This window comes from Eulemur rufifrons, chromosome 18 (genome assembly GCF_041146395.1).
Source record: "Eulemur rufifrons isolate Redbay chromosome 18, OSU_ERuf_1, whole genome shotgun sequence".
NCBI classification, from domain to species: domain Eukaryota; kingdom Metazoa; phylum Chordata; class Mammalia; order Primates; family Lemuridae; genus Eulemur; species Eulemur rufifrons.
In genome coordinates, this window is record NC_091000.1 from 41942797 (window position 1) to 41962182 (window position 19386).

General features: G+C 38.7%; 1 protein-coding gene across 5 annotated transcripts in view; it reads left to right on the forward strand.

The window, feature by feature from the left end:
- Nucleotides 1-19386, forward strand: part of FNIP2 (folliculin interacting protein 2) — a 118838-nt gene that overhangs the window by 58176 nt on the left and 41276 nt on the right. For 3 of the 5 annotated variants that reach the window (XM_069493735.1, XM_069493734.1, XM_069493733.1), the window contains exons 4-9: nt 576-676; nt 784-855; nt 2633-2733; nt 2908-2997; nt 4525-4596; nt 17025-17154. In XM_069493735.1, the coding sequence (XP_069349836.1) occupies nt 576-676; nt 784-855; nt 2633-2733; nt 2908-2997; nt 4525-4596; nt 17025-17154 (566 nt within the window). The remainder of the gene's footprint in view (nt 1-575; nt 677-783; nt 856-2632; nt 2734-2907; nt 2998-4524; nt 4597-17024; nt 17155-19386) is intronic. The other 2 variants (XM_069493737.1, XM_069493736.1) reach the window with 1 other exon arrangement.

Below are 19386 nucleotides of genomic sequence, written 5' to 3' on the forward strand. Positions count from 1 at the left end.
CACCTGTTGGATGACAAAAGGCATGAGGAGGACTGGTCAGAAACGGGAGGGGTCAAACATTTTTGTAAAACTTGAGAATTGTCAGACCATCAGATATCTTTCGAACCCTCACAAAGCCTTGTCTGCACCAATTGGCGTTTTTGATCAACACTTGTTTATTATTTGGTTGAATAATAATGAACCATATTTCTGTTCAGGATGTGTTCTTAGTGCCAAAAGAAGAGTTACTCTGTTTCTTGCATAATTTAACCTTTCCATTTAGTGTTTATAAATGGAGTTAATGGTTTTTCTTTGTTTCTCATAAAAGGAATAAAAACAAACTCTGATAAAACACTTGGATCCTGTGTGAAGATATTATGTAGAGAAATCATGAATATTAGTAATAATTTGGGGGAAAAATAGGCAATCACCATTATAGATTAAGATTATAAAATGACTAATTGCAGCATTGAAAAAGAGTTGTAATTACTGACTAAACTAATGAGGGACCCAGAAATTAATAAACATTATTTTCTATTGCACTGCATATCATGATGTTCCACATACTAACTTTGGTTTTGGTTTCTTGCATGCAGTATACAAGACCAGCTTCTGATGTCAACATGTTAGGGGAAATGATGTTTGGCTCAGTTGCAATGAGTTACAAAGGCTCCACCCTAAAGATACACTATATACGGTGAGTCTGGGCTTCCCTTTTTACCAGTTGTGAGAAGTGGAATGACGATATTGACTCCTTAACTCAAAAATGCATTTTCCCCTCTTCTTTTTTTTTTCTTTCCCCAGCTCTCCTCCACAACTGATGATTAGTAAAGTCTTCTCTGCTAGAATGGGCAGCTTCTGTGGAAGTACAAATAAGTAAGTGTGGGGTTTTGCACTCTCTCCCTGCTCTCATTTTTTTGAGTGTCTATTTCTAGATAGAGTAATTCTTTTAAGGCATTTTGGAATGAGAAACAAGATGAGTCCAAGTTAACAAAGGGGCTTTAAAAGTGGCCATTGTCCTATAAACAGTGAGTGGGAAAAGGCCCTTGACTTTATCAGGTAGCCTTAAAGACAGGTAACTGTTTGTCTTTATTTATTTTGGGTCTCCCATCTATTACCCACTGTGTTCGTACCACCAAGTTTTAATTCCCTGAAAAATGAAAAATAAGGGAAAAAAAGGAAGAGGCTACATTAATGATTTTATGGTATTTTATAATAATATTTTATCTTTTAAAAAATCTTATTTATTCATTTATTTCTGAAGGATTAAAGTACATAATGAGTTTTTCCAGGCTGATACACACGTGTGGGAGAATGGGTTGCCATCTATTCTGAGCGGCCAGTTTAGCCTTTGTGGTTAATTGGTACTTAGGCCTTTCATTATTTTGATTTTCACTCTTGATTTTTCCCTCTAATTTTATACTTCTGCATAGACTAAGAACACTGCAATGTCTAATAACTTAACCTCTCATCTTGGCACATTTGTTCATCTATTTGGATTTTCAAGGAGAATTATTTCATATACTTTTTTTCAGTAAAACAGCAAACTATCTGTTATATGTTGCTAAATTTGAAAGAAAGGCTTGTTATAAATTAAAGGGCATTCTTAAGGGCCAAGTGAAGGGTATTTTCTTTTAATAATCCTGGAAAATTAAAAATATATTCCTTTGTATATTTGGGTACCCTTTAGTAAGTCTTTCTTTACTCTTCAACAAAATAGTTTGAGCAGTTAACATTTGACTGTCATGACTTAAGCCAGTATGAGAATTAATGTTTATTTTTTATGAGATACTCTTTTTTCAGACCCTTAGGATTACCTGAATGTTTATTATTCTAACTCCTTATAATAAAACATTGAGCTCAGATTTAAGTAAAAATTATTTTGGCCTTACCATGATGAATTATCCTCAAAGTCTTGATATTTATTTTACTTGTTAATATAATAAATTATTAAAATCTACTTCCCTCACTTTTTTGGGGGCAGGGGGGTCTTGCTCTGTTACCCGGGGTAGAGTGCATCATAGCTCACTGCAACCTCAAACTCCTGGGCTCAAGCCATCCTCCTGCCTTAGCCTCCCAAAGCACTTAGATCACAGGTGTGAGCTTCCGTGCCTGGCCTTTCCTCACGTTTTTTGAATAATTCTAACTTTTTAGAAGTTGTGAAATCAAACTCCTATAAGAATCATAATTTCTGTTATATCTTACCCCTTAAAAAATTGCTGAATTGCTCATGAATGTTAGAGTTAAAATTAATTTCATTTTGAGGGTTTATATAAAATCCTTGAAATGAATTGCAACATCTTGGGTGTCAGTTGCTAAAGCAAAATTTAGAAATGAATAGCAGTATCCTAGGTGTCAGTCACTGAAGCAAAATTTAGAGTTTTGTGTCCAATTATATAATATGAAATTGTTAGAAATACAGTTGTTTAGTAGTATGGGTTGAGCTACCTCCAGAAAGCTTTTATTTTCCTCCAAAAAATTCCTCTAAAGTTGCCAGTTTAATTCCCTTTGGTAGATGTGAGACTTTATTTATAAAGAAAAGTATTGAATGATCAGTTTTTGTCTGTATTTGCAAGTCTATTAAAAAAACAGCTTTAGTAGCCTCTTGACATTTTTGTCCTCTCTCTTCCTTTCTCCCCCTTGCTGGATTTAGCTTGCAAGACAGCTTTGAATACATCAACCAAGATCCTAATTTGGGAAAACTGAACACATATCAGAATAATTTGGGTCCTTGTCGTACTGGAAGTAACCTAGGTAAAATCAGACATGTAAATCCTTTCTTTATAAATACCACTATTGTGGGTGTGTGTTTTGCTTTATTTGAGTTTGTTGTGTTTTGTTTTGTTTTGTTTTTGCATTATCTTTAATCTGTCTTTATTTTGTGTGTGTGTGTACTTTGTTTGCCCTCTTCTGTGTGTTTCTGTCTAGGTCTGCTGCAGGCTTGCAGCAGCAAACTGCTGCAGGGGGTAGCTGAAGGAGGACCCCTCCGGCTCACCCGGAGTGCTTCTTTCTTTGCAGGTTTGTGTGGAATGCTGAGTACAGTGTGACCCACACACATTAATAAACCCTGTGCAGATTCTTAGAAAAAAATTCTATTTGTGCCTCTCTAGAAATCCAAGGGGCTCTTGTGGTAAGAGATATTAGTTTCAAATGTAGCCAAATTCTTGGTGTTTTGAAAATTCCACCAGTGAACCTCTATTGTAAACGTCCACTAATTCTCCAGTGTAAGCTGATTTTGATCTGAAATGAGCCTTTAGTGTTTCTAAGAGGATTATTTTTCTGATTTTTTTCCCCGGGCCTCTTCTGCTGCTATGAACTGTTCCCTTTGCTGTGGTATTATCCATTTATTCACCTGCATCCTTACCTGCATGGAGTTTCTTTAAAAGTCACTCTAATAAGAGCATGGAAAATTCTCTGTCTCTCTCCCTCTCTCTCTCAATTAACTAGTTTAAATACAGTTTTTAGGTTCTTTACAGGTATAATCATCTTGGTATCTCTGGGTAAATTCTGAGATTGAACTGGCCTTGCTAGCTAAGGCTGTTGAATGTCTATTGTAGTCTTGGCATGATTAACAAGTATGGGGAACCTACTAACATTTAAAGTTTTGAGTATAGCAAATGGTACTTTTCTTTCCATTCTTCTTTGTTGCCTGAAATATGCTAAGCACCATATTTAACTGACTCCCTAATGAAAATGACACCCTCCCACCTACTTAGAGTGAGGATAACATGTTTATATACTCTCTTTAAAATTGTGAAAATAAACATGCTTCAAAAAATAGCTGGCAAGCGTAATAATCAGGCAGGACACTAGGCTTCTTGTAATTGTAAAACTGACTGTAGCAACATTTCATCTGCCTTCTAGCTCAGTTAGTACACAGCTTAGGTCAACCTGAAGCATTCCTAGAAGTCTGTAATATTTTAGAATGTTTTCCACAATTCATGCCAGGACACGAGTTTTCCTAAGTAACTCTTCAATAATACTGTGTATGGGTGTATACGGAAAAGAAGTGGAGGAAGAAATATTTGAAAATGAATGTAAGTGTTTTCTATCTGCCAAAAGAGTGGGTTCTAAACAGAGAAACATTTTTTGAATTTATGAAATGGTTTTCAAGTATTTCTCTTCCCTAAGTTGCCTACAGTTACTACTGAAACTGATTATAAAGCATTTTGAAAATACAGTGCTATTTAAATACTAATAATGAGGAAAATGGCTAAAAAATATCTACCTGAGAATGCTTGTTCATTGTATCAACTGCAAGAATAGTTTAGTATTCAGGCTTTTTTAGAGTTGAATGTCACTCAAAAAAATTTACATGCTACAATATGATAAGGGCAGATGGTTACTTTGTTTTCTTCTTACGCTCACCATCTTTTTATGTATTTAGTTTTGCCTTCTAGTAAATCATTAAAGCCTATTGTAAACTTATGTCAATCATCAGTAGCAGTAGCCTACTTTGAAATGTAAAAATTACTGCAGTCATTTTTAAAACTTTCATATCTTTGAAGACCCCAATAACATGGTTTCCTTATGCCTTGATTTTAGCACACAGCACACCAGTTGATATGCCAAGCAGAGGGCAGAATGAAGACAGGGACAGTGGCATTGCTCGATCAGGTATTTGTATTTCTTTTTATTGGTTTAACTAATAAAGTGAACTATCCATAATGGTAGTGAAGTTGGGAAAGTAGAAGACAGGTAGACAGGCCTTATCCTCTAGGTTTTCGTGTTCTAAGATAGTCACAGGTCTAGAGATCTGAAACTTCGATGACAGTATCTGTGAGTGATTGTGCAACATAAACTACTCTTCTCTAATACCCAGATTCATATGAGACTAATGTATGTTGAACAGTTTCTTTCCAGAGGGAAGCTTCCTTAAGCCAGTTGTACTGGGAGTGTGCTTGCTGACTGTTGAGTGTAGAATCAGAGGAAGGGCAGTGTTTGTGAAAGTGAATCTGCCCATGGCAGTGGGAGGGCCAGCCTGCTGACCAGGTCACCTATTCTCATGTCCTAGAGACATGCTTTCAAGCCCTTTCGAGCTCTTGCCCTTAGACCTGCTCACAGACCCCTGTGCTCCTACTGCGTGGTATCAGAGCCCTTCACCCCACTTTGTACCACTCTGCTCTCGAGTTACTAAATGAAATGTAATTTATTACTGAATCCCATTTGCTTTGTATGTATGTCACATAACGTAAAGTATATAGCATTTTATCTCTGGTTAAAATTGATTTCGTTTTGGTGTTCATAATCTTTCCAGTGAAGTTGGGCAGGAACCTTTGGTCCCAGATGTAACTCCCATTGATTAGACTTGTATCATTTTCACTCACAGCCCCTTGTGTACAAACATAAAGTCTGAGAAGGTAAAGGACAACGTGTGCAGTGATAAATGAACTGTTTTTGTTTTGTTTATATTTAATGGTGCTCATTGCTTATGGGGCACTGTCACATAACTCTCTGAGTTCCATCAATTACTCGAAGATGATGAGTACGCGTTGAAGAGCTCAGTGTTCCGAGGCTCAGACCCCTGCCCTGTAGGGCCCACCCAGCAGGACTGGTGCTGGGGCTGGCTTTGTTATGGTTGAATTTCCGGGTAAGAAGGTGTGGGTCTTGCCAGAAGCCATAAAGTGGGAAGCACAACCCTGGAACTGAGGTTACTTTTAATCAAAATTGCTACCTTCGTGGCTGACAGAACTTAGTATGTTTGGCTTTGTGTGGTGAGAGAAAGATGAACAACATTCTACCGAGGCCCATTCTGAGCACTAATGTCACCGAATTTTTGTCTGCTCGTAACCTTATTTTATTAGTTTATGCCCCTTCTTGTTCCAGAAAAGATTTAGAGATTTTGATAAACTAATACTAACACAAACATTATTAGGAGGAAGTTTGGATTTTCCTAGGGAACTTTTCAGTTTATATTTGATGTAAATGGTTCATGTTGTCCAGGTAAAAATCTCTCTTGTTCGGTATTCTTCAGATTCTAAATTACTCCTAAAACTACTTTTCCTTTCCCTTTGAGAAGCAGGAAAGCTGAGGGCCAAGTTCAAATTAAAGGGAAAAGTCTATAGCAGCCAGATCTGAATGTTTTTGCACAGGCCATGAGAGGACCTTGGGCCTGACCAGATTTGGGGTGGGGAAGGGAGCAGTATTGATATAAATGTGAATTTTCAGAATTAGAGAAGACTGGCTTTCTTTGGTAGTTTGGCTTCTATTCCAGGCAATCTTTACTTGCAGTTTCTGGTTCTCCTATTGGAAGAAAGGGGGCAGAGATGATGGGAGAGGGCTGCAAATGCCTGAGTGGGGTTTTGCTCTCCTTGCTGTCCTAGTAGATGTGCTCACCTTCGGATACCCCCTACTAGTATCACCGAGTCCGTGTCCAGACTAGTGTGAGCTTTACAACTCTGGGGGAATTTAACACTCTCTTAACATAAGAGCTCTCTATGTCCTGATTATAGTTTATTCTCTAATGTAATACGGATACAGTGTTACTGGCTAGAGTCCATAGTTTTTACCTAATGCCCTTTTTCATTTCCAGGAGCACATTACATTGGTTGTCATGTCTCTTCAGGCTTCTCTTGGCTGTGGCAGTTTCTCAGACTTCCTTTGTTTTTGGTAACCTTCAAGGTTAGGTATTTCATAGAATGCTCCACTATTAGAATGTTTTAAAATGTTTTTTTTTCATGATGACATTGAGGTTATGAGTTTTTGGAAGGAATGTCACAGAAGTAAAGTACCGTTTTCATCATCTCATATCAACAGTACCTACTGTCAACTTGATTTGTGGCCATTTATAGTGGCCCTGATTTACCCGGCTGAGAGAGTGCTTGTCTGGTCTCTCCACTGTAAAGTTACTCTTTATTTCCCCCTTCCCATACTGTGTACTTTGGAAGGAAGTCGCCATACTTAGCCTACACCTGAGGAGTGAGGAATTGTGCTGCTCCTCCTGAGGGCAGAGTATCTACATAAATTATTCGGAATGCATAGGAGATATGTCTCTTCTCCCCATTTATTCAGTCATTATATCAATATGGACTCAACGATATTTTTTTTTTTTTTTTTTTTTTTGAGACAGAGTCTTGCTCTGTTGCCTGGGCTAGAGTGAGTGCCATGGCGTCAGCCTCGCTCACAGCAACCTCAAACTCCTGGGCTCAAGCAATCCTTTTGCCTCAGCCTCCTGAGTAGCTGGGACTACAGGCATGTGCCACCATGCCCGGCTAATTTTTTCTCTATATATTTTTAGCTGTCCATATAATTTCTTTCTATTTTTAGTAGAGACGGGGTCTCATTCTTGCTCAGGCTGGTCTCGAACTCCTGAACTCAAACAATCCACCCGCCTCGGCCTCCCAGAGTGCTAGGATTACAGGCATGAGCCACCGCGCCCGGCCGATATTTTTTACTTTGGGCTATAACCCAATGTTACTTTATTTTTTGCTCAAATTGTTTCAGCTTTGGCCATTGGGAACTCTTTCAATAGGCTCCTATGCTCCCTTAACATGCCAGCATACCCCCATCTAGCAGGTGGTAGGGTGAGTATTTTGAGCACTTCCTTACACTCTGGCACTACAAGGTACTCCAGAGTCATCTTATAGATTTCCTACCTGGGTCCTAGAATCAACCGTTTCTCTACTTATAGAATATGTCTGGAAAGGGGCACAAGTTGGGACAGGTATGGAGGGGAAATGCATTCTCACTGTATTTTATTTTGGATATTTTGACCTTCTTTGCACATATAAACAAAAAAGATAAGTTGTGTTTTAAGAAGTTACTTTAGTGATTGTAGTTAGAAATTTTCAAGTAAGGTGTTGGAAAGAAGAGGAATGGGTTTTCAGCCATACTGGGAGATTGTAGTGGGAGAGCTCAGTGATTATAATGGGACAGGAGCTATGGGAGAGGAGGCAGGAACCAAGGATGACTCTCCAGCTTCTATACTGAGAAGACAAGTGGAGGGTGGGCATTAGCCAGTATAGAGAAAGCAGGAAGCCAATCGGGGGAGACAGATATTGAGATAATTTTTTAGCTAAAAGTGTCTATAAGTTCTCCAGTTGTGAGTAGTCAGCTGTAATTTGGATATAGGAAACTGGCTCTGAATAGATGGGTCTGAGCAGAAGCTAAAATTTAGAAGTCTTGGGTATATAAGTAGAGTAAGGTTCAAGGGGCTAGGATTGAGACCAGCGTCACTGAGCCTCGTCTTCCGACCTTAATTCAACTTTAAATTCTCTTCCTCATCAAAAGGTTCAAATCATTGGCAAGAAAAATGATTTTCCCATTCTCTCTGCCACTGCATTTCCTTTTTTCTTAAACATGGTAAAATAAACAGAAGGTCAGTATAAGGAAAACTTCTAATATGTACTTTTAAACTTTCTTTTTTTTTTTTTTTTAGACAGTCTGGCTCTGTTGCCTGGGCTAGAGTGCCGTGGCGTCAGCCTACTCACAGCAACCTCAAACTCCTGGACTCAAGCAGTCCTTCTGCCTCAGCCTCCCGGGTAGCTGGGATTACGGGCACGTGCCACCATGCCCGGCTAATTTTTTCTATATGTATATATTTTTAGTTGTCCAGATAATTTCTTTCTATTTTTAGTAGAGACAGGGTCTCGCTCTTGCTCAGGCTGGTCTCGAACTCCTGACCTTGAGCGATCCTCCCGCCTTGGCCTCCCAGAGTGCTAGGATTACAGGCGTGAGCCACCGCACCTGGCCTAAACATTTTTATTTAAGTGCTTTAATATGCACCTTCAGGGTAAGGATGTACATCATCATAGTGTTCGAATGAGACATGTTTTGGCCACTCTGCAGATACAATACGGACCCCCACCCAAAATCCCAAAATTCAGTTTGGATGTCAAGACTGATGACACCACACACACACACACACACACACACCCCCAAGATGATATGAAAATGTTTATTGCTCATATAATGAGATTTTTCTGGTGAGAAAGTAGGATGGGCCTCCCAAGCTGGTCAGAAAGTGACCTGAGAGCACAGGGAAAGGGCATTAACCTTGGGGTTTTTATGGTGGTTAGTGGATGAGGCTGGAGTGAGTGTTCCTGCATGTGGTTTGAACTTCTCACGGGTTCCAAAGAAGCTTTGGAGGATGGGCTTTCTCATCAGCTTGCCCAGATGTGGAGCAGGAAGGAAAGGGGGGTGGGATAAAGTTTAGGAGCTGTCAGCAGTTGAGCATCTAGAAATGAAGTCAGATTCTTAATTACAACATGGGTACCATTGAGTAATGCAAAATGACATCCCATTTGTACCTGAGCCCTTCATTGACTTAACTGATAACTGTGCTTTGTACAGAGGAGCAGGAGTCCACGAGGGTGCTATGGTTTGTTGTCTGTCCAGGGTAACAAGGCTGTGGCACCCTGTTAACCTTGCACAGTTCCATATAGGATAGGCAAAGGCTGGAACTGCAACTTGTCTGAGTCCTATCAGTACAACTTGCGATCTTCTTGGAACACGAGAGGATGGGAGACCACAAAGGAGCTACTAGGAGGTCATCTTCTACTCACTTCCCTGTCTCCCCAGGAGGTGTTCATGAGGCAGTTTCTGATCACCTCCAGGGTTCTAATGAGATACGGGGCTTTTCGCCCCACCCTACCCCCCAAACTAGAGCTGCAAAATATAAAAGTACTTAGCTATAGTCTAGTACTGGCTCCCCAACAATAGGATACCCCGCAGCTTGCATTACAGACATCCAGCCCCTTTTGTGTTGGTGGTGACCTTTTTGGTAAGTGGTGATAAGGGTCAGTGGGAGCTGGCACTTTTGGCTTATTCTTCTTTTCCCTGTCTATGTAGGTAATAAACTTGCCCAGTCTAAAAATACCTGGTTGTATCTTTACCACTGAACCTTGGCCTTGCTTTGCCTTGTCTTATACATGTGGCTTGGACAGAACTCAATTTCTCTATTTCTTTATATTTCAGATCTATGGTATTTTCCTGGAATGGTTATTTATCTTCCTTACTCTAAGAAATTTGTTGGCTCTTCCACTTTAGGCTCTTCCTCTAGTCTAAACTTGCATTCTTACATACCTGTTTAAAAAAGATTAGAATCAGAAAATAATGCAGATAGCAGTCAAAATTATAAGGGATTGAGGAATAAATCTAACAAAATGTGTGATACTATTATGGAGAACTTTTTAAACTTTATTAAAAGAAGACCTAAATAAATGGAGTGAGAAATCAAATTCTGCTAATTTATAAATTCAGTGTAATCTGAATTAAAATCCCTTGAGAAGCCAGACTAAATAACTTTTTACTTACATGGAAGAGTAAAGGACCAGGTTTTTATGCTTTTCGTAAGTCTTTTGCAGATACTTCATTCTTAGAACCCAGGCTATGAATAAGATACAGTATTTGAATAACTTGGCATATAAATGCAGAGAGTGAGTTGGTCACCAAGGCTAGGCTAGAATTTATATCCTAGATGAGAAATTCAAGTATAAGGTACTTTGAAATCATGGTGCTAAGAACATTATTTTTTCTTTAAGGGGGCTTTATAGGAATTTTATTAAAACTTAAACTACCTATAGTGCTTTTGAGGACTCTTTAAAGTCCTGAAAACATTTTGTGGTTTGGGAGCTAAAATGTATTACCTATAATTTGATTTGCCTATCAAATTAACATGTTTGATTGATTAAAAATAAGATTTTCCTGCCAGACGATAGTTACAGTTCTATCCATTGACTTTTTAAATGCTTCTGTTTTGCTGTGTTTAGAAATACAACTGCTAAACTTTAAGGAACCTTCTATTTTTCAAATGTTTAAATAAGCTAGAACTTGAAAAGAAGTACCATTACATTAGAGTAAGCAGATCATTATTGTGTTTTGGATGTAATACCCTCTGTGTCAAACAGATATAAAAAGTGCTCAGGTTCAGAGCTATACCACCACCATCCAAAACAAAAGAAAAAAAAAATTAAATGAAGGTGGAGGAGAAAAAGACAATCTAAATGTATATACAGCTGTGGCCACAGGAATTTTTAACAAATTCAGTCTTTGAATTCTGTCTAGAAATTTGTTCTCTAATGCTTTGTTTCTATAATACTTACTGAAATAGACATCACTATCCTTCACTTAACTGTTGGCTCATTCTTCATTCAGCAGCATTTCTTGAGTATCTCATGTAGCAGACATTTTTCTAGGATATGGGGTTGGATCAGTGATACATAGACATTATCCTGGATCTCACGGAGTTTATATTCAATAAAAGAGAGACAGACAATGAGCAATAAAGTGTAGGCAACCACTTATCACTGAAGAAAAGAAAAGATACGGGTGGGGGGTGGGGGAGGGGATGGGGGTATGCCTACACAATGAGTGCATTGCGCACCGTTTGGGGAATGGTAACGCTTGAAGGTGCTGACTCGGGAAGGGGGGGTGGGGAAGGGAGGGATATATACCTACATGATGGGTGCAATGCGCACGACCTGGGGAACAGACACGCCTGGAGCTCTGACTTTGGGGGAAAGGCGGTACATGGGCAACGTATGTAACCTGCAATTCTGTATCCCCCATAACAAGATGAAATAAAAAAAAATATATATATATATAAAAAAAAAGATACGGAGTTGCTTCATGGAAGGCCTCTTTGAGAAGGTGAAATTTCAGCTGAGACTTGAATGCCAATAAAGACTGGCCACATGCAGATCACAGCAAAGAGCATTTTAGGCATGGGAATGGCACGGGGTGGGAATGGGCTTTGCAGACTTGTGTGTAAGGAATAAAAAAAAGGCTGGAATGTAGTGAAGGGACAGTGGTGCAGGATGAGCTTAGAGACAAAACAAGGGGCCTGATGCCACTAATACTTTTTTTATTTCAATGGGAGTATTTTCAAATGCATATATTTAGGAGGTTACAGAAGAGACAGAGAGGAGCTGTCTGCAGCATCATTCCTCCAAATGTCTCTTTGCGAGCGAGTATGTTTGGCAAGGCCTACACCTGCTGTTTTAGGTCCACGTTTGGGCCTGCTCTGAACGTTTGCTATAGCCCTGTTCCTGCACAAAGTCCAAGGGTGCTGCTTGTTTGGTATTATCATTACATTTCTTAGCAAGATAAATAAGCCAACCTCAAAATTCTTCCCACTTGAAGAAATTGTAACTGCTTCTGAGCTCTAGACTTTTATGCTCCTTTTCTCAGTCAAGGTTATTCCCTGCGACTTACCACATTCTGTGGTTATCTTGTTAATTCCCTGGAGACTATTGTTTATTTCTTCTTTTCCCTTAGAATATGAGCTCTATAAGGGCAGAACCCACCCAGTCCGTCCCATTGACTGTTCTATCCCCAGCAGATTGTATGGTGCCTGGCATATAGTAGATGTTCAATGAATATTTGAATGAGGGAGGAAAATATGTCCATCCATACATACAAGTAGAAGTATGCACAGTTTTTTTTTTAATTATTAATATTGTCCAGTTTTTTTCATATAGAATGTCTAGGATGCCCTCCCGTTGAGCCCTTTCCATGGCTGGCTCTTGTTGGCATTTACATCTCAACTGAGATGTCCCATTTTCATAAAAGTGTTCTCTGACCACTGATTAAAGAATTTACCACCTACTTGTAAGCCTTTGCCCTAGTTACTTAAAGAAAATCATGATAACTTACTTGATAGTAGTTATCATAGTCTGAAAAATTTATTTATTCCATGAGTGTAAGCTTCTTAAGGGCAGATACTCTGCCTGTATCCTGTAAGTTTCCATCCCCGGTCCCTACCATGGTGCCAGGGTCTTAGTAGGTGTTCAGTAAATATTTGTTGAGTGAATGGATTTGACGTAAGAGTTCCAGGGCATTATTTGGTAAAATCCAAATTCTATAGTCAGATCATCAGTACAGAGTGTCTAGTAAACTGTCAAAATAGCAAACAGTTTTTCAGAGAAAATTAAACATTAATCTTGAACTTGAATGGCACATGCCAAGAAGAGCAAGAATCAGCATTTTTAAATCTTTAGACTTATTCTCTTTTCTCATTGTTAATCTCTGCAGGAATAAACAGGTGCTAGTTGAAGACTCCTCCCTAGACAGGGTGGGGATAAAAGCACAGTTTTTTCAAATGAGAGTGAACCAGGTTTAAAATGTTAACAGTAATCTCCTGGTAATGGGACTAGGGATAATCTTTATTACTAATGCATAAAGCTGCAAAAGTTTTTGCAGTCTGTATGTATTAACTTTTTTTCTAATTATGAAAATATTGTAAAAACAAAAGTGATACTAAAAATATTAAGGAGCATTAGATATAGCACTTTTAAAACTGAAACTAAGCCTATGAATAATTTAACTAAAAGTCTTACATTTTATAGCTGAGGCACCAGTTGACGAATTTTTTTCCAGTTCACAGGGGTAATTGGGGGCATTGCTAGGGGTGGAACCCGCACCACTGAACTCTCACGCAAAAACTCTTTTCAGTATCACACAGATGCCAGGCTCTGTTGCCAGTTAGTGAATCAGCTGGGGGCAGCTCTGATTTTAAACAAGCTCCCCAGGTGGTTCAAATGCACACCAGAGCCCAGCATTGCATCAGACGGTGCTGCCTTTCAGACCTTGAGCCATGTCAATATTCAGATGCACTAATGTTGATTGAACAGATATCTGAATCCGCCCTTTAATCATGAAAATAACTGTGGTTGCAAGTTAAGATAAGTCCTGCTCTTGCATTTGAAAGTCGTACTATATTGTTTGCTAGAGTGTATGATTGATAGTGATGTGCCACAGTACTTTTATATAAAAATCTTAAATAATAAAATTTTTTTCATGAGGAAATGCTGGATAGCACTAAGCTATAAATGTCTTATTTGTATGCCATAAAAAATTGTCATTCAGCAGGAAGAAAGGAATGTTCTTTTCTATTTCTTTTATTTTTTGCCTTCCCTTTTCATGTCTCTATTACAAGTCCTAAGTTCTTTTCATAATTATTTAATCAGAACTAATAATCTTTTAGAACTCCACAATGTCTTACTTGGCCCACCTTTTCCAAGAATTATCAGAGGGAGTGAATAGCTAACATTTATTGTGGGGGGCACTGGGTTGTGTTGCAGACGTATCGATTTGTTTAATCTTTGCAGGGACCTTATGAAATAGGTCAATGTTTTTCACAGTTTTCTTTTGTCTGCAACCCTTGCTAATGCATTTTACATCATGATTCAGTAATAAGTCTCTTTATATATAATGAACAAAAGTTTCATCGATTAATATTTACAGTGCAATATACTTTAAATTTTTTTTTAAATGTTGGTTTTGATTCACTAAACAATTCAAAATTCACTAGCAGATTGCAACTCTCATGAAAAACACGTGTGATACTGTACTGTCTCCATTTTACAGATGAGAAAGCCGATAAGTAAACTGCCCAAGTGTCACAGCTACTAAGTGGCAGAGTTAGGATTTGAACAAGGAGCCTGGGTTTTAACTCAGTTTGCTAAACTGAATTATACAATAAGATAATTTCCAGAATAAATTGGACCTCAGAGTCATATCTGTCTTGTTTCCATTGTAGGGGAGTAAAGGTTGTGATCCCTTTCCTCACTTCTTACAAGGACGCTCCTGTAACAAAATATGGGTTAACAAGAGAAAAGCATAACAGGTTCATTTAATCAAAGTTTTACATGACACTGGAGCCTTCAGAAATGAAGACCCAGAGACCCAAGGGACATCTGTCCATTTTTATGCTTAGATTCGATGAAGAGTAGGCAGCCATGTGGAAATGTGCTTGGACAAAAAGGGAATGGTCTAATGTCAATAGACTGGGCGGAGAACCCAGCAAGGCCTGTCTGACCTGATTCTTCTTGGCCTCTCTATGTAGCATTCCTTTCTCCTATGTATAGGGCAGGACCCCTTCTGGAATGAGGGTCTTTTATGATCTACTTTCAGACAAGGTAGGTCAGAGAATTTCTATATAATCAGCTCTTACACAGAAAGGGGAGGTAAGGTTAAAGTAATATTTCCAGGTTTTATGGCTGGTTTTGGGGCAGAGGGGTTCCATTCTCTATGGCTGCCATAGGGAAGAGGAATTTTAGTTTCCATGACCTGCCTTGGAGTAGAAAGGAGAGCAGGAGAAAGAGTTACAGAGACTTTGCTTCTGAGGTTTTTCCAAGGTCCTTTTATTCAAAGGACTCAGCATGCCAAAGCACCATACTTTGGGGTATTATTTTCTGAGCCCCAATACTATGATAGGAAAAAAATTGTTTAGCAAACAAGTACCAACCTCAACCCTGTTCTCCACATGCCAGGAAGAAGATGATTTGCTCAGCATAAGACAAGGAGAGGCAGGGACCCTAAATATCTGGGAGGGGTCTTCTGGACCATATGGGGACTTTGGATATCAAACAATTCTCCTGCTGCAGCCTCCCAAAGTGCTAGGATTACAGGAGTGGGCTACTGTGCCCAGCCTGGGATTTTCTTTATTAAATAACTGTGTGAATTTGAGGAAAAACTCTCTTCTAACTCCAAAATTCTCAGTAAAATTACCCACTCATTGATATTTGAAATGTGGGATTTGGTTTTGGTGACTTACTGGAGCCACATCAGTTGAGAGGCGCTTCTGGGGCCAGGCACATCTGGGCAACACCTTAGTAAAAAAATGTGCCATATATTCAGTAAATATTTGCCAGTTGCCTACTGTGTTCAAGGCACTGCCTTGGGTAAAAGGGATACAAAGGTGATTAAGACCCACCAAACAAATTTTCTGTGACTATTGACTAGATTCCAAGAAAAGCATCCCATAGACCTCTGCTGTGGAAAAGCAGCTCACATTGTCATGATCACTGATGTTTTCATAGACCTGAAGCTCCATGAGGGTGGATTCTGTCTTGGCCTCCACTGTATCTCAGTTGCCTAGCATGGCACCTGGCACTCTCCAGCATCCGTTTTTTTATTATTGACAAATAGCCAAACAACTCCTGTAGTATTTAAGAGCTCAGGTCAGGGAGTTAAGTTATTTACATCTGCCTGCAAAAGTGTAAATAAAAATGTAATAGTTCATATGGAGAAACTGCCTTATCAAGTGATATCCACAAGCATAGTATACTGTTTATCGAAATCAGTTTCCTTTGCTGTGTGATTTGCTTCTGAAAATGTTGACCAGCCATCTGCAGCACCGCATTTTCTTTTCCACTGGACAGAGTGACATTTCAGTGCCTAATTCCTTAGCCCTGGGGAAGTAAAAGCAGAACAAGTCTGTCTCCTCCTTTCATTCTTCCAAACCAGCAGATGTTCATCAAGCAGCCATGACTTGAAAGAAACCCTCTGCCTACCCTGAGACAGACCAGTCCCTCCTTGCCTGTTAGAAAAGTGTGGGCTGGCTCAGTCGGCTCATACTTCCTGAGAGCCCAAGTGTGGACATCCAATATTATGTAGTGGGAGACAGAGAGGCTCAGAGGCAAATAGGTAATCCAAGCAGAAAGTATATTTAAGACTAGAGATTGCTTTTTCACAGGCAAGAGGGTAGCAAGGGGGTTGAAGAGAAGAAGGATAAGTATTGTATATTTAGAGATGGGGTTTGGGAAGGAGGAAGAAATACTCATTTGCCTAAATTTCACCTCAAAATATAGAGTGAAGAAGTAGTCAAGAGGAGGAAATATGTATAAGTAAGCATTGTACATGGCATTAGTTACCAGGTAGCAATATAAACAGTTATGTTATATGGACTGTTTTATCAGAAATCTGCAGTTTATAGTTTAATTGGAATAACTATTTTGCATTTGTAATGTGGGGCCTGATAATTTATGTACTTGCTATATCTATAATTGTTGTTTCCTTTAATTTGTTTTCCTTTTTAAATGATGTTTTCTTTGCTGTGCAGAAATCTTAGTAAGGAAGAAGTTACAGTCTCCCCCTGCTGGATAACACTGGTAGACTCTGAAAATTTAGGTTAACTTTACATATATATATTTTTTCCAATCTTTTTATTATGTTAAAATACATGTAATATAAAACTTAGCATCATAACCATTATTAAGTATACAGTTTGGTGGTATTAAATATATGCATGATGTTTTACATTATGTAGCTACGTAAGGACTCATTTACCTGAACTTTCAAATTCGAAATTTTCTTCCCCACAGCCTCACTAAGCAGTCTTCTGATTACGCCTTTCCCATCTCCAAGCTCCTCTACATCCTCTTCCAGCAGTTACCAGCGCCGCTGGCTTCGAAGTCAGACAACAAGTCTGGAAAATGGCATCTTTCCAAGGAGGTGAGTTGCAAGTTTCCTCTACTGAGAAAAGTACCAGTGTAGGCAGCTTGGTGAAACTGGCAGGGCAGCTGTACTTGCCTGATGTCAATGGAAAAAGAGCTCAAACTTTTTGATTAGTCTCAGCTTAGCCTGAAAGCTTACAAGTTACAAGTTCTAAAGAAAGAATAAATAAAAGCTTTAAAAGAAATCTTCTCATTTGGAAGACACTAGGAAATATCCGGGTAGTTGTGTTGTGTATGAGCTAGATTTGGTGTTAATTTAAAATGAGTGTGCTCTCTTTAAATCGGATTCCTTCGAGATGTAGCTTTTGTAAGTAATGAAGGGGACGATAAATCTCACCTTGGCCACAGTGATACCAATGTGGTACTTGAAATATATGAAATCAAGGGTTTGTGACATATTCTTTTTGTAAAACTTAAATTCTTAAACTGAACAGACATGAATATGATTATAGAGACAGCATCTAGGTATTTTCTGTCTTCATTTCAGTTGGTTTTTGGATCTAAAATTTAGTTGTGTGCAAAATGTACATTTGATGTTACAGCAGTAGCTTCCAACCTCTTCTTCCTACAGCACAAAAACTTAAAGGGGAGTTTTTATGTGTACCTATAAAAACTCACATGTCAATTAATTGACTTAGTAAATTGACTAGTAATTATCATATGTCAGGATCTGTGAAGGTATAAACATCTTCATCTACGCGCCTGCACTTGAAGTACTTACAGACTGGTAGGGAAGATGGTATACATGTAAATAATGGTATAAGGCTGTTACATGATAAATGCCATGGGAGACATAAGTGCTCTGGGATTCCTAGGAGGGACAAAACAGAGATGGTCACAGGGAATTGGGAGCCCTTCGTGGAGAGATGGTACACGCTGAGAAACAAGGAGTCAGGGCATGCGTGTAGCACAAGTCGGGCTGCTTGCCTCTTCCCCTGTTCTGCTCACAATCCTCAGGAACTGGACAGAATGAAAAAACTATAGTTGCATCGCTCACCAAGGAGCTGCTTTATGGTTGGGGAATTTCCAGTAGAGTGATGAAGGGGTTGGAATTTGGTATGAGGACAAGCCCTAGCTCTGCCACTCACTAGATGAATGGTGGAGCAAGTTAACCTGGATTCTAAGTGTTGCCTCCTCGTCTGCAATGTGATGATAATATTGGTACCGCCTCAGAGTGTGGTTGGGTGGGTTAAATGAGTTGCAGCAAGTCCAGCTTTTAGCCAGGACACAGGATATGGTAAATAAAATACTGGTCAATGCAAATTAGCTGTTGCTATGGCTGCTATTGTTATCATCACCATTACTGCCATCAGTCAAGAAAAGGCGCTGCCACCATCCTCACCATTCTCACAGCATCTGTGATTGTATGAGTTGGGTCTTGGAAACCTTCTCCTTCAGACATCTTCTCTTTATTGCAAATACTTTCACATCTCTTCAGGTTTAAATCCAAAGTTGAATAGTGTTCCTCAACTCACTCCTCCAAAATTCTTCAATACTCTAATTTGAATTGAGAAGTGGCGTTGGGAACTAAAGACTCTCTAGTGAACTTATACCTAAAATAAATATCTGACGTTCAGAAAGTCTATGAATACAGTCAGAGTTGGCTGCATGATTTGTGGGACCAGTACAAAATGAAACTGTTTGACTGTTTGAACCTCTTGCCTAAAAAGCAAGAAAAGTACTATGAAAGACATTTAAAGGTTGTTTTTTTTTAAGAATATTTTATTTTAAGATGTAATAGAGGTCATAGTGATAGATGAATAATAACATAAACTTAAAAATTCCCAAAATAATATTTTTGGTGTCATAATTTTATATAACAAATAATATTTCATCTGATATCTTGGGTCATCGTAAGATTTTTCTGGCTCACTTTTCTACAGGTTTACTTGTTAGGTCATCAATATTTATAGCTTTAGCAACTTGGCTTTCAATCAACATATTTGAAAGTGATATTGGTCACTCCTGGCAAATGTAAGGTGGCAAATAATTTTTGGTAATTTTTTACTTGGAGAAGGATCTTTCTGCTGATGCGATGTTACGTAGCTTTATGGGCTATGACAACATTGGGATAAATTTCAGATAAACTTTCCAAATGTAAATTTTAGCACATCTAGATCAGATGATTCTTGTGGAACAATTTTTTAAAGATTTAGTTCTTCACACAGTTCCATTTCGTGAAAGTCTGAATTTAATTTTAGGTGTAAATTTATACAAGGTTATTTTAATG